Source organism: Heterodontus francisci, chromosome 36 (assembly GCF_036365525.1).
Source record: "Heterodontus francisci isolate sHetFra1 chromosome 36, sHetFra1.hap1, whole genome shotgun sequence".
NCBI classification, from domain to species: domain Eukaryota; kingdom Metazoa; phylum Chordata; class Chondrichthyes; order Heterodontiformes; family Heterodontidae; genus Heterodontus; species Heterodontus francisci.
Window position 1 is genome coordinate 40238223 of NC_090406.1, and position 16285 is coordinate 40254507.

The 16285-nt window shown below is 44.2% G+C and overlaps 1 protein-coding gene across 1 annotated transcript in view; it reads left to right on the forward strand.

Moving 5' to 3' along the window:
- Window positions 1–16285, forward strand: part of LOC137351760 (receptor-type tyrosine-protein phosphatase delta-like) — a 583992-nt gene that overhangs the window by 468186 nt on the left and 99521 nt on the right. Inside the window, exon 26 of the mRNA XM_068016566.1 lies at window positions 13001–13124. Within this exon, the coding sequence (XP_067872667.1) occupies window positions 13001–13124 (124 nt within the window). The remainder of the gene's footprint in view (window positions 1–13000; window positions 13125–16285) is intronic.

Consider the following 16285-nt stretch of genomic DNA (forward strand, 5'->3'; position numbering starts at 1 on the left):
TCTCTCTGTCTCTGTCCTAAAAGGGCAATCCCTAATTTTCAAACAGTGCCCCCTTGTTCTGGACTCACCCACAAGAGGAAACATCCTTTCTACATTCACCTTGTCAAGACCATTCAGGACTTTATATACTTCAATCAAGTCTCCCCTGACTCTTCTAACCTCTAGTTAAAACAAGCCCAGTCTGTCCAACCTTTCCTCATAAGACAACCCGCTCATTCCAGGTATCAATCTATAAACCGCCTCTGAACCACCTCCAATGCATTTACATCCTTCCTTAAATAAGGAGACCAAAACTGCACACAGTATTCGAGATATGGTCTCACCAATGCCCTTTTATAACTGAAGCATAACATCCTTACTTTTATTTTCAATTCTTCTCATAATAAAGGATGACATTCCATGAGCCTTCTTTATTACTCTCTGTACCTGCATACTAACCTTTTGTGACTCATGCACTCGAACACCTAGATCCCTCTGCACCTCAGAATTCTGTAGTCATTCCCCATTTAAGAAATACTCTTTTTTTTATTCTTCCTGCCAAAGTGAACAACTTCACAATTTCCCACATTATACTCCATCTGCCAGATTTTTGCCCACTCACTCAACCTATCTATATCGGTCTTCTCTTTGGCCTCCTTATCTCGAGAGACAATGGGTAAGCGCCTGGAGGTGGTCAGTGGTGTGTGAAGCAGTGCCTGAAGTGGCTATAAAGGCCAATTCTAGAGTGACAGGCTCTTCCACAGGTGCTGCAGAAAAATTTGTTTGTCGGGGCTGTTACACAGTTGGCTCTCCCCTTGCGCTTTTGTTTTTTTTCCTGCAAACTGCTAAGTCTCTTCGATTCGCCACACTTTAGCCCCGCCTTTATGGCTGCCCGCCAGCTCTGGCGAACTAGAATTAGAATTAGAATATTACAGCGCAGTACAGGCCCTTCGGCCCTCGATGTTGCGCCGATCATCTGACCTACACTATTCCATTTACATCCATATGTCTATCCAATGACCACTTAAATGCCCTTAAAGTTGGCGAGTCTACTACTGTTGCAGGCAGGGCGTTCCACGCCCCTACTACTCTCTGCGTAAAGAAACTACCTCTGACATCTGTCCTATATCTTTCACCCCTCAACTTAAAGCTATGTCCCCTCGTGTTTGCCATCCTCATCCGAGGAAAAAGACTCTCACTATCCACCCTATCTAACCCTCTGATTATCTTGTATGTCTCTATTAAGTCACCTCTCCTCCTCCTTCTCTCTAACGAAAACAACCCCAAGTCCCTCAGCCTTTCCTCATAAGACCTTCCTTCCATACCAGGCAACATCCTAGTAAATCTCCTCTGCACCCTTTCCAAAGCTTCGACATCCTTCCTATAATGCGGTGACCAGAACTGCACGCAATACTCCAGGTGCGGCCTCACCAGAGTTTTGTACAGCTGCATCATGACCCCGTGGCTCTGAAACTCGATCCCCCTACTAATAAAGGCTAACACACCATATGCCTTCTTAACAGCCCTATTAACCTGGGTAGCAACTTTCAGGGATTTATGTACCTGGATACCAAGATCTCTCTGCTCATCTACACTACCAAGAATCTTCCCATTAGCCCAGTACTCTGCATTGCTGTTACTCCTTCCAAAGTGAATCACCTCACACTTCTCCGCATTAAACTCCATTTGCCATCTCTCAGCCCAGCTCTGCAGCCTATCTATGTCCCTCTGTACCCTACAACACCCTTCGACACTATCCACAACTCCACCGACCTTCGTGTCATCCGCAAATTTACTAACCCACCCTTCTACACCCTCATCCAGGTCGTTTATAAAAATGACAAACAGCAGTGGCCCCAAAACAGAACCTTGCGGTACACCACTAGTAACTAAACTCCAGGATGAACATTTGCCATCAACCACCACCCTCTGTCTTCTTTCAGCTAGCCAATTTCTGATCCAAAGCTCTAAATCACCTTCAACCCCATACTTGCGTATTTTCTGCAATAGCCTACCGTGGGGAACCTTATCAAACGCCTTACTGAAATCCATATACACCACATCCACGGCTTTACCCTCATCCACCTGTTTGGTCACCTTCTCGAAAAACTCAATAAGGTTTGTGAGGCACGACCTACCTTTCACAAAACCGTGCTGACTATCGCAAATGAACTTATTCTTTTCAAGATGATTATAAATCCTGTCTCTTATAACCTTTTCCAACATTTTACCCACAACCGAAGTAAGGCTCACAGGTCTATAATTACCAGGGCTGTCTCTACTCCCCTTCTTGAACAAGGGGACAACATTTGCTATCCTCCAGTCCTCCGGCACTACTCCTGTCGACAATGACGACTTGAAGATCAACAACAACGGCTCTGCAATCTCCTCCCTGGCTTCCCAGAGAATCCTAGGATAAATCCCATCTGGCCCAGGGGACTTATCTATTTTCACTCTTTCCAAAATTGCTAACACCTCCTCCTTGTGAATCTCAATCCCATCTAGCCTAGTAGGCTGTATCTCAGTAATCTCCTCGGCAACATTTTCTTTCTCTACTGTAAATACTGACGAAAAATATTCATTTAACGCTTCCCCTATCTCCTCTGATTCCGCACACAACTTCCCACTACTATCCTTGATTGGCCCTGTTCTAACTCTTATCATTCGTTTATTCCTGATATACCTATAGAAAGCCTTAGGGTTTTCTTTGATCCTATCCGCCAATGACTTCTCGTGTCCTCTCCTTGCTCTTCTTAGCCCTCCCTTTAGATCCTTCCTGGCTAGCTTGTAACTCTCAAGCGCCCTAACTGAGCCTTCACGTCTCATCCTAACATAAGCCGCCCTCTTCCTCTTGACAAGCGCTTCAGCTTCTTGAGTAAACCACGGCTCCCTTGCTCGACAACTTCCTCCCTGCCTGACAGGTACATACTTATCAAGGACACGCATTAGCTGCTCCTTGAATAAGCTCCACATTTCGTTTGTGCCCATCCCCTGCAGTTTCCTTCCCCATCCTACACATCCTAAATCTTGCCTAATCGCGTCATAATTTCCTTTCCCCCAGCTATAATTCTTGCCCTGCGGTATATACCTGTCCCTGCCCATCGCTAAGGTAAACCTAACCGAATTGTGATCACTATCGCCAAAGTGCTCACCTACATCTAAATCGAACACCTGGCCGGGTTCATTACCCAGTACCAAATCCAATGTGGCATCGCCCCTGGTTGGCCTGTCCACATACTGTGTCAGAAAACCCTCCTGCACACACTGGACAAAAACAGACCCATCTAAAGTACTCGAACTATAGTATTTCCAGTCAATATTTGGAAAGTTAAAGTCCCCCATAACCACTACCCTGTTACTCTCGCTCCTGTCGAGAATCATCTTCGCTATCCTTTCCTCTACATCTCTGGAACTATTCGGAGGTCTATAGAAAACTCCCAACAGGGTGACCTCTCCTCTCCTGTTTCTAACCTCGGCCCATACTACCTCAGTAGACGAGTCCTCAAACGTCCTTTCTGCCGCTGTAATACTTTCCTTGATTAACAATGCCACACCCCCCCCTCTTTTACCCTCTTCTCTGTTCTTTCTGAAACATCTAAATCCCGGAACCTGCAACATCCATTCCTGCCCCTGCTCTACCCATGTCTCCGAAATGGCCACAACATCAGGATCCCAGGTACCAACCCATGCTGCAAGCTCACCCACCTTATTCCGGATGCTCCTGGCGTTGAAGTAGACACACTTTAAACCAAGTTCTTGCTTGCCAGTGCCCTCTTGCGTCCCTGTAACCTTATCCCCTACCTCACTACTCTCAACAGCCTGTACACTGGCACTGCAATTTAGGTTCCCATTCCCCTGCTGATTTAGTTTAAACCCCCCCGAAGAGCACTAACAAATCTCCCCCCCAGGATATTGGTACCCCTCTGGTTCAGGTGAAGACCATCCTGTTTGTAGAGGTCCCACCTACCCCAGAAAGAGCCCCAATTATCCAGGAAACCAAAACCCTCCCTCCTACACCATCCCTGCAGCCACGTGTTCAACTCCTCTCTCTCCCTATTCCTCTCTTCGCTAGCACGTGGCACAGGCAACAACCCAGAGATAACAACTCTGGTTGTTCTCGCTCTAAGCTTCCACCCTAGCTCCCTGAATTTCTGCCTTAAATCCCCATCTCTCTTCCTACCTATGTCGTTGGTGCCTATGTGGACCACGACTTGGGGGTGCTCCCCCTCCCCCTCCCCCTTAAGGATCCCAAAAACACGATCGGAGACATCACGTACCCTGGCACCTGGGAGGCAACACACCAACCGTGAGTCTCTCTCGTTCCCACAGAACCTCCTATCTGTTCCCCTAACTATGGAGTCCCCAATGACTAATGCTCTGCTCCTCTTCCCTTTTCCCTTCTGAGCAACAGGGACAGACTCTGTGCCAGAGACCTGCACCCCATTGCTTACCCCTGGTAAGTCGTCCCCCCCCAACAGTATCCAAAACGGTATACCTGTTGTTGAGGGAAACGGCCACAGGGGATCCCTGCACTGCCTGCTGGTTCCCTTTCCTTCCCCTGACGGTAACCCATCTACCTACTTCTTTTACCTGAGGTGTGACTGCCTCCCTATAACTCCTGTCAATAATCCCCTCCGCCTCCCGAATGATCCGAAGTTCATCCAGCTCCAGCTCCAGTTCCCTAACGCGGTCTGCGAGGAGCTGGAGTTGGGTGCACTTCCCGCAGATGCAGTCAGCAGGGACACTCTTGGCGACCCCTACCTCCCACATTCTGCAGGAGGAACATACAACTGCCTTTACCTCCATTCCCACTATTCTAGATTCCCAATAAATCTACTGAAAAACCAAACGAAAAAAAAAGTCAAAACTTGTTCGCTTAGCAATCCGACGGACTGAAGTTTTAAATAAAAAGCTTACCTTATCAACACCCTAGAGTCCTTTTTTTTTTGGTTAGAGGAGGAGGGTGGGTGGGAGACACTACACGTGTAGTGTCTCGGGTACTGCCACTGCCCAAATAAATAGTTTTCCCCTACCCAGAACGCTGGCAACTGACTCCCACGACTTGTGATCAATGTCACAGGACTTCATGTCGCGTTTGCAAACGTCTTTAAAGCGGAGACATGGACGGCCGGTGGGTCTGATACCAGTGGCGAGCTCGCTGTACAATGTGTCTTTGGGGATCCTGACATCTTCCATGCAGCTCACATGGCCAAGCAACCTCCTTATGTCCTCTTCACAACATACTTTCCAACCTATCTTTGTGTCAATTTAGCTACCATGCCATTGTTCCCCTCATCTAAGTCATTGATATAAATTGTAAAAGGTTGAGGCCCCAGCACACCCCTGCGGGACTCCACTCGTCACATCCTGCCAATCAGAAAAGGAGCCATTTATGCATACTCTCTGTTTTCTGCCAGCCAACCAATCTTCTATCCATGCTAATATGTTACCTCCTACGCCACAAGCTCATACTTTGCGCAATAATCTTTTATTTGGCACTTTGTCAAATGCCTTCTGAAAATCTAAGGACAGTACGTCAACAGGCTCCCCTTTATCCACATCACATGTTACTCCTTCAAAGAACTCCAATAAATTGGTTAAACATGATTTCCCTTTCACAAAACCTTGCTGACTATTCCCGATTATGTTGAGTTTTTCTAAGTACCCAACTATAGTCTCCTTAATGATCGATTCTGACACCTTCTTCATGTCAGACGTCAAGCTAAGTGACCTATAGTTACCTGTTTTCTGCCTCCCCCATTCATGAATAGAGGGATTATATTTGCTACTTTCTAGTCTGATGAAACCTTTCCAGAATCTAGCAAATTTTGAAAAATTAACACTAATGCATCTGCTACCTCTTTTAAGACCCTAGGATGAAGCCCATCAGGACCCGGGGACTTGTCAGCCCGCAGCTCCATCAGTTTGCTTAGTACCGTTTCCCCAGTGATTGTAATTTCACCAAGTTCCTCTTTTCCTTCCACCTCCTGATTTACAGATATTACTGGAATTTTTCTGTGTCCTCTATAGTGAAGACAGAAGTAAAATATTTGTCCATTTCATCCACCATTTCCTTATTATTTATTAACTCCCCATTCTCATTCGCTAGAGGACCAACACTCACTTTACTTACCCTCTTCCTTTTTAAATACCTGTAGAAACTCTTGCTATCTGTTTTTACATTTCTAGCTAGCTTCCTGTCATACTCTAATTTCTTTCTCCTGATTAACTTTTTAGTCATTCTCTGCCGTTCTTGATATTCTGACCAATCATCTGACTTGCCACTCATCTTTGCACAATTATATACTTTTTCCTTAAGTTTGATGCTTTCCTTAACTTCTTTAGTTAACCAAGGATGGTGGGTCATCCCCTTAGAATTTTTCTTTATAGTAGGAATATACTTATTCTGAGTATTCTGAAATATCCCCTTAAATGTCTGCCACTGCTTCGCTATTGATCTATCTCCTGGCCTAGTAACCCAGTTCACCTCAGCTAGCTCAGCTTTCATGCCCACATAGTTGCCCTTATTTAAGTTTAAAATACTAGTCTTAGACACACTCCTCTCTCTTTCATGGAGTCATAGTTATGCAGCACAGAAGCAGGCCCTTCGGCCCATTGTGTCGATAGCCAACAAGCACCTAATTATTCTAATCCCATTTTCCAGCACTTGGCCTGTAGTCTTGTATGTTATGATATTTCAAGTGCTCACCTAAATACTTCTTAAATGTTGTGAGGGTTCCTGCCTTTACCAGCCCTTCAGGCAGTGCATTCCAGATTCCAACCACCCTCAAATCCCCTGTAAACCTCCTTCCCCTTACCTTCAATCTATGCCCCCTGGTTATTGACCCCTCCACTAAGGGAAAAAGTCTCTTCCTATCTAACCTATCAGTGCCTCTTATAATTTTGTATACTTCAATCATGTTCCCCCTCAGCCTTCTCTGCTCGAAGGAAAACAACCCTAGCCTTTTCAGTCTCTCTTCATAGCTGAAATGTTCCAGCCCAGGCAACATCCTGGTGAATCTCCTTTGCACCCTCTCCAGTACAATCACATCCTTCCAATAGCGTGGTGCCCAGAACTATACACAGTACTCCAGCTGTGGTCTAACTAGGGTTTTATACAGCTCCATCATAACCTCCCTGCTCTTATATTCTATGCCTCAGCTAATAAAGGCAAGTATCCCATATGCCTTCCTAACCACCTTATCTACCTGTGCTGCTGCCTTCAGTGATCTATGGACAAGTACACCAAGGTTCCTTTGACCTTCGGCACAGTGGCGCAGTGGTTAGCACCGCAGCCTCACAGCTCCAGGGACCCGGGTTCGATTCCGGGTACTGCCTGTGTGGAGTTTGCAAGTTCTCCCTGTGTCTGCGTGGGTTTTCTCCGGGTGCTCCGGTTTCCTCCCACAAGCCAAAAGACTTGCATGTTGATAGGTAAATTGGCCATTATAAATTGTCACTAGTATAGGTAGGTGGTAGGGCATTATAGGGACAGGTGGGGATGTTTGGTAGGAATATGGGATTAGTGTAGGATTAGTATAAATGGGTGGATGATGTTCGGCACAGACTCGGTGGGCCGAAGGGCCTGTTTCAGTGCTGTATCTCTAATCTAATCTAATCTATACTTCCTAGGGTCCTACCATCCATTGTATATTCCCTTGCCTTGTTAATCCTCCCAAAATGCATTGCATCACACACTTCTCAGGATTAAATTCCATTTGCCACTGCTCCGCCCATCTTACCAGCCCATCTATATCGTCCTGTAATCTAAGGCTTTCCTCTTCGCTATTTACGACAGCGCCAATTTTTGTGTCATCTGTGAACTTACTGATCATACCTCCTGTATTCACGTCTAAATCATTAATGTACACTACAAACAGCAAGGGTCCCAGCACCAATCCCTGTGGTACACGACTGGTCACAGGCTTCCACTCACAAAAACAATCCTCGACCATCACCCTCTGCCTCCTGCCACTCAGCCAATTTTGGATCCAATTTACCAAATTGCCCTGGATCCCCATGGGCTCTTACCTTCTTAACCAATCTCCCATCTGGGACCTTATCAAAAGCCTTACTGAAGTCCATGTAGACTACATCAACTGCTTCACCCTCATCTACACATCTAGTCACCTTGAAAAATACAATCAAGTTAGTTAGACACGATCTCCCCCTGACAAAGCCATGCTGACTATCCCTGATTAATCCCTGCCACTCCAAGTGGAGATTAATCCTGTCCCTCAGAATTTTTTTCAATAGTTTCCCAACCACTGATGTTAGACTCACTGGCCTGTAATTACCTATTCTGTCCCTGCTACCCTTCTTGAATAATGGTACCACATTCGCTGTTCTCCAGTCCTCTGGCACCTTTCTTGTGGCCAGAGAGGATCTGAAAATTTGTGTCAGAGCCCCTGCTATCACCCCCCTTGCCTCACATAACAGCCTGGGATACATCTCATCTGGGCCTGAGGATTTATCCACTTTTAAGCCCGCTAAAGCATCTAATACTTCCTCCCTTTCAATGCTAGTCTGTTCGAGTATTTCACACTCTCCCGCCCTGATCTCTGCACCTGCATCGTCCTTCTCCATAGTGAACACAGATGAAAAGTAATCATTTAAAACCTCACCTATGTCCTCCAGCTCCACACACAGATTGCCACTTTGGTCCCTACTCTTTCCCTGGTTATCTTCTTGCTCTTAATGTACATATAAAACACCTTAGGATTTTCCTTTATCTTGCTGGCCAATGTTTTTTCATGTCCCCTCTTCACGCTCCTAATTTTTAAAATACCCCCCTACACTTTCTATACTCCTCTAGTGCCTCCACTGTTTTCAATGCTCCGAATCTGCCATAAGCCTCCTTTTTTACCTGATCCAATACTCTATATCCCTTGACATCCAGGGTTCCCTGGACTTGTTGGTCCTACCCTTCACCTTAACGGGTACATGTTGGCTCTGAATCCTTACTATTTCCTCTTTGAATGACTCCCACTGGTCTGATGTCGACTTTCCTACAAGTAGCTGCTCCCAGTCCACTTTGGCCAGATCCTGTTTCATCAGATTGAAATTGGCCTTCCCCCAATTCAGTACCTTTATTTCCGGCCTGTCTTTGTCCTTATCCATAACTACCTTAAATCTTACAGAGTTATGGTCACTATCCCTGAAATGCTCCCCCACAGACACTTCTACCACTTGTTCAGCTTCATTCCCTAGGATTAGGTCTATGACTGCCCCTTGTAGGACTTTCTACATACTGGCTCAAAAATCTCTCCTGTATGCATTTTAAGAATTCCGCCCCCTTTAAGCCTTTTACACTGAGACTATCCCAGTTGATATTAGGGAAGTTGAAATCCCCTACTATTGTTACTTGTTAATTTTACACCTCTCTGAGATTTGCCTACATATCTGCTCCTCTTTCTCTCCCTGACTGTTTGGAGGCCTTTAGTACACTCCCAGCCAAGTGATTGCCCCCTTTTTATTTTTAAGTTCATTTTTAAATATCATCCCTCCTTACTGCAGTAATTGACTCCTTGATCAACAGTGCAATGCCACCTCCTTTTATCCCCTCCCCTGTCATGCCTGAAGATTCTATACCCTGGAATATTGAGTTGCCAGTCTTGCCCCTCCCTCAACCATGTCTCTGTGATAGCAATAATATCATAATCCCATGTGCTAATCAATGCCTTTAATTCATCTGCCTTATTAGTAAGACTCCTTGCATTAAAATAAGTGCAATCCAGCCTTGCATTTTTCACTTGTGCCTTAACAGGTCTTTATTTGCTGTGCCTTCCAGAATGACTCAGTTTCTCTTCTATATTTGACTGTGCATCACCCCCTACTGTACCGCCACTCTGTATCCCATTCCCCTGCCAAATTAGTTTAAACCCCACCCCGCCCAACAGCACTAGCAAACCTCCCAGCAAGGATGTTGGTCCAACTTGTACAGGTCCCACCTTTGCCAGAAACCGACCCAGTGATCCAGGAAACTAAAGCCCTCCCTCCTGCACCATCTCCTCAGCCACGCATTCATCTGCTCTATCCTCCTATTCCTATACTCACCAGCATGTAGCACCGAGAGTAATCCAGAGATTACAACCTTTGAGGTCCTGCTTTTTAATATGCTACCTAGCTCCCTAAATTCTTGTTGCAGGACCTTATTCCTCTTCTTACCTATGCCGTTGGTACCAATGTGTACCATGACCTCTGACTGCTCCCCCTCCCCCTTTCAAACTGGATGTAAAATTCAATCATACAAACCAAAAGTCCCCAGTTTCCATTCTAAATTAAATGTTCTAATAGGGAAGCATTTGGCAAAATTTCCTACTTCTGACACCCATGTTGTAGCCTATGGTGAAAGGTGCACGTGTGTGTGTTTCAGGACATGGAATACCTTACTGCAAGCACTAATGGAAGCAGAATTAAAAGCAAGTTGGAAACAAATCACTATTTGATAAAGAAGCATTTAACAAAATATGAGGGGAAGTGGGGAACAGGACTAAATGAATAGTTCTTTCAGAGAGCTGCCATAGGTACAGTGAACCGAGTGGTCTCCTTCTGTTCCCTGAATTTCTATGATTGTAGGAGGGAGGAAATTAGGATAAAAAAGACTTCCTATGGACTCATTTCTCTTAAGTCCAACAGAGATAGATACAGAGAGCGGGGTTGTCATGGTGATGCTTAGCATTAGCACATTAACACACCATATCAATGGGACCATATAGAATCATAGAGTCATACAGCACAGAAACAAGCCTTCGGCCCATCGTGTCTGTGCCAGCCATCAAGCACCTACCTATTCTAATCCCATTTTCCAGCACCTGGCCCGTAGCCTTGTATGCTATGGTGTTTCAAATGATATTAACCATATTAATGGGTCAAGTCTACTTTGATTGACATTTCCCAGAGCTCTTGATCTGTGCTGAAGGGAGTGGAGGCTGCAGTGACTTCCTACATGGCGGTGGGGAGAATCAGGAGAGTCAGGCCAGACAGCCAACTAGTCTTTTCTGTGAGAGCATTGGCTACTCTCTGGGAATAGGCCATGCAACATCAACAACGATATCAACTTATATTTATGTTGTGCCTTTAAAAAATAAATGACCCAAGGTCTTCACAGAAGTTGCAAAGCAAAATTAGACACCGAGCTACATAAGATGATGTTAGGGCAGATGGCTAAAAGCTTGGTCAAAGAGATAGGTTTTAAGGAGTGGCTTGAAAAAGGATAGAGAGGCGAAGAGGTTTCGGGAGGAAATTCCAGAGCTTAGAGCCTAGTCAGCTGAAGGCAAGGACACTAGTGGTGGAGCGATGAAAATCAGGGATGCTCACAGCTATAAAGTTGTGCAGGTCAGACTAATCCGAAACTGTGATAACATACAGTAGAGCATTACATTAAAAAGTACACGAAAGGAAAAAGAAGACTCATGTCCCAAAATGTCGACCAACTACACTACCCAATCCCTGATTTTACTGTACTGTTAACTAATACAGTGAGAGACTCAGTGTTAAAAGTCCAAAGTCTGTGTAATGAGTTTAAGCACTCTCAAGTCAGTTTTTAGTGACGTTCATTCAACAGCAGTAAACTATGCCTAATTTGGCAATGACTTGTCAATCTCACTCAGACACCATAAACGGGTTGGCTTGGGGAATGGAATAAATATCATACCAATGCCAAAAGGGGCATTCTTCCAAGGATTGGAGCTCAGGCACATTGTTGAGACAGAGTAGGGAAATTTCGTTCTGCATCTAGCCATATTCTTTGTGGGAGTGTCTTAAATTGATGAGTGTTCCATTCCCCACCCCAACATCCATTATTTATATATACATAATATTCAAGAACTAGAAAGTTAAATCAGAAGTCTTGCAATCATTCAATTAAAATCTTGCTGCCCTTTGTAATACATCATGAGGGGTTTTGATAGAGCTAGTAGGAAGAAACTGTTTCCTCTGGCAAGTCGGTAACCAGAGGTCATAGATTTTAAATAATCGGCAGAAGAGCTAGAGGGGAAATGAAGGGCAATTGTTTCACACAGAGGGTTGTTATGATCTGGAATGCATCACCTGAAAGGGTGGAGAATCAGGAGCTTTCAAAAGGCAATTTGACATGTATTTGAAAAGACCTAATTTGCAGGGTTGTGGGGAAAAAGCTAGGGCATGGGAATAAATTTAACTGCTGTTTCAAAGAGCTGACACAGGCTCGATAGGCTGCAGGGCCTCCTTCTGTGCTGTAAGATTGTATGATTCTATGCTTCTGAGTTTGTATGAATGTCTTTTAAAAGGCTAATAGTGCCAAGCATTTAACATTAGGTAACTAACTTTTTCTACATCTAGCTCCAGATTGTAATTATTCTATTTAACTTGCCCTTTGAAGAACAATATAATTCCCAATTATAGTCCAAACATATGCCTGAAGCCAATTTAATGAGAAGGATTGGGATTGTTACATTGAGTATTTTTATGGTAGGTTTCCCCATTGTCAGTGACTTCCTACACATTAGTGTGATATGATACCAGGCTCCAGCAGATACAATCTGCTTGTGTTTATATCTGTATGCGTTTAACACAGACACTTTCCTGCAGCTAAACTGACTGATTCAATATTTAAGCAGCTTCTTGGTGAAGCACTACAGCTCCATGGCAGTGCTTCAGTAACAGTTCCTTGACGCATCAGAGATGGAAGCACTGCTCCCACAAAGCTGCTCTTTGTTTCTGCTCTCACACTGCTCAAGTCAGTGGGATGGATTTTGACTTTGAACGATAGTGCAAAATGGATGATAGCGAGTCGGCAGCCCAGGGATAAAAGTTGAGCGAGATGTACAATGAGTCGCCAATGGCAAAAACAAACTCTGTGAAGCAATATAGCATTTTAATATATCGTCCTTGGCTGGAATTCAGTGATGCACTGAAGAATATGATTTTAAATGTTCAAATCAGTAATGTGATGCGATACAATTTGAGTGACAAATGTCTTTTTACTTAAAAGAACCACAAATAATGTCTTTCCCTCTCTCCCTCTTTGCCCTCAATCTTTTAGTCAGTTGACCCTGGTCAGCAGTTCACATGGGAGCACTCAAACATGGAGGTGAACAAACCCAAAAATCGCTACGCCAATGTGATTGCATATGACCATTCCAGAGTTATCTTGGCACCAATAGAGGGTAAGTCCCTAAAACACTGCAATGGTCCTTATCTATGGAGTTATCTTTGCAGGTTTTCACAATCAGTCTTCGGTCCAGATTGTCTCCCTCCTCCCACCACAACAGGTCAAAACTTGAATGCACTCAGGATTCTCCACTTGGTGAGATCATGATCTGAGCCATGTCATTTAGCGTATGGGACAGTGAATTAGTGAACTGTGCCTCAGTATTTTCTTCAAGGTAAAGATGTTAAATGGAATGGTAAGCATACCTCTTTAACAGCAGGAGTAACAGATGCATGGTTGTTCTGCCATCTTGGACTGGAAATGGCATGTAGCAAAACTATAGAAGAAAATGTTCCATTATTTTTAATTAATACTATTCCATGGCACATAACGCAAACTAATTTTACTTTGTATGAGGAAATCGAGCATAAGTGGAGGGCATTACACTGTCATGAGTGAAATGGATGAGGGTCTATGTCATTTACATTTTGAGGCGCCTTCGCAGGAGAGCTAGAAATTTTTTTCTCTGTCAGTTCCTGGCAATGGGAGGGGTAACCCCTCCAGTGGTAGTGCAGGGCCGCAAGGGCAGGCTTTGCAACTGGCAAACCCTTCTTGGGCCGTGGAGCTTCCAGATGCAATGGCACCTCCCAGGAGGCTGCAGGGAGGATACCTCCATGCAGCTGACTGTCTCCCCATGCAGGTGGGGGGGGCCCCTCTGATGATGGTAAAATGGCCCGGTGGCTGGACTCCGTCAGGAGCCCTCCCGATGCAGCAATTTGCCAGCAACAGCTCCAAATAAAAGGAATGTTGGTAATTGGAGGGAGTTCTAACCCACACCCTGAACTTATTTCTATTGAACTGTGCAAATTCACATGTTACTTGAGGCTCAGGTTTGCTCCTATAATCACATAGACCTGAAATATCACTTTTCTTAATTGGCATGGTTTATGTGACAGTGTTCTAATTGTTCCATGTGAAAGAGTCTTTACATTCATTTAGTTCACAGATTTATATCATAAAATTTCTTTCTGCATTTTTAGGATTAATATTAGTCAGTAATCCATAAAGTTTAAAATCTACATTAACGGCCATTAGATTTAGCTTTGCTGATCTTGTAAGGTCCTTGAACTTCTTTCTGCACTGCATGCGAGTCCTAGGTGCTGCCTGCACCACATTCTTTCTAATTACCCTTTCTTGCCACCTGCTCCCATTATCCCATCTCTCATGCCTGAGCAGAATATTGGCATCACTATCTGAAAATTTAAAGACCCTCTTCCTACTGATTCTGGTTAAGGCCATGCCCTAAGATTACTATAGACTGATACTGTTTTAAGGACAGTTGAGCTTTAAATGCATCACTTCCTCCAGCGTCCCCCATAGAACACATTTCTCCAGCCCCTCACCAACTCCTTCACTTCCAAATAATTTTCCAGGCCTCTCCAATTGCTGTTGGGACATGCATTTTTGTCACACCTGGCAATATTGTGATTGAATGGCCCTGCAGTTCCTTGTAGTGGCAGGTGAGGCTGGAAATTTAGACACAGTGGGATATAGATTCATTTTGGTCAGTAGCGAATCAGCAGCCTGTTTTGGGCGGCAGCGATTCAGCAGCTTGTTTTGGGCGGTAGCAAATCAGCAGCTTGTTTTAGGTGGTAGTGATTCAGCAGGTTGTTTCGGGCAGTAGCGAATCAGCAGCTTGTTTTGCATTTGGCCCAATTTTCTATTCCATTGAATTCAATCGAAGAGAAAATTAAGTGGAGTGCAAACTAGACTGCCAGTTGGCTATTGCCCATTTTGCCTGATGACCCTGGATGAATTTTATATGCCAATGTCTTTCCTGTTGACTGTTGTCTAAAACTGAGTATTTATGGATATAGGTCATTCAGCTGGATGGAAAAGGACAGAATATTGCCAGAAAACAGTGCTGATTCTGACCTGAAGATGAATTTTTCTGGGGTGTTTTTTGGTACATATTTTGGCAGATTTAGTATCTGGAGTAGCCACAGACTGGAGTGGGACTTGAACCCACAACCTTGTCACTCAGAGGCAAGTGTGCTACCAACTGAGCCGCAGCTAAATAGATAGCGATATAGTTATTCACATATGAACTTAGAATGTCATCAGGCCATTTAACCACGGCTGAGTTCCATGCCTTGCTCACCTGATATTCACTTCCAACAAGACTCACCGAATAACTGTCAGGAATGGGAATCCTAGATCATTATTCTTTCCTGCTGTGGCACCAGTGCCAATAGTAGTGCTGTGATTGCCACCTCACTCAGCTCAAGCCTGGGTGTGTGTAGGCAGTGTCCTTTACCCACAGAGCCATTGGCAGCAGCCCTAAATGGTCAGTGTACTAACTGAATTTGAAGTGGTAGACACAATAAGCGACATGATAACTGCCTCTTCAGAGCTGAGTTAAAAATTGGTGGGCAACTCCATTTACCAGTACCCATTGAGGACCTAGCTCTCAAATGTAAGAGTCGCACTGCTAGGTTGGTCAGGTGTTAGATTTATTTTATGCAAATTTAATTTAGTATCAAGTCTTTACAGAATTCTCTCTGAGACTCTGGCTTTTCTGAGTGTTGAATTTGAAAGTTTGGTGACGCAGAGAATTAGTAGAAGAAACTCATTACTGCTGGAACTTAATTTTATCAGATGTGTTTTTGGATAGCTGTTTTAATGATCACTGGCATTTGAGAAAATTCAAGATGGCATACAGAACGAGAGAGAGAAAGGGAATTGTTCTGATGACTTTAATTAAAGATGAAATCTGTGTTAAAAAAGCTGATTAAAATAGTTCTAATGAAGCAGTGGTGCAGCTGCCACATTGTTCAGAATCCAGAAGAATAATCCACCAACTGCCCTGGTTTATTTCAATGGTTTATTGTTAGGCCTTCAAACAATCCAATTTAAATTGATAAAGGGAAAGCAACTGGGTTTATTATTCTTGCTTACATCCACTGCTGACTGCTAGATTGCTCCTTCCACTTTACAGATTGAATTGTCCATTGTGATTCTAACTGGTTGCTTAATTACAGCATTTACTTGTGTTGAGAAGGAATATCCCTCCATTCTCATACATTGACAATCCATCATTATACCACTGACCCAAGAGGAAAAGTGTTTATTATATGGCCCAGGGGCCATTTGTGGCCAACTTATCCTTTACCTAGT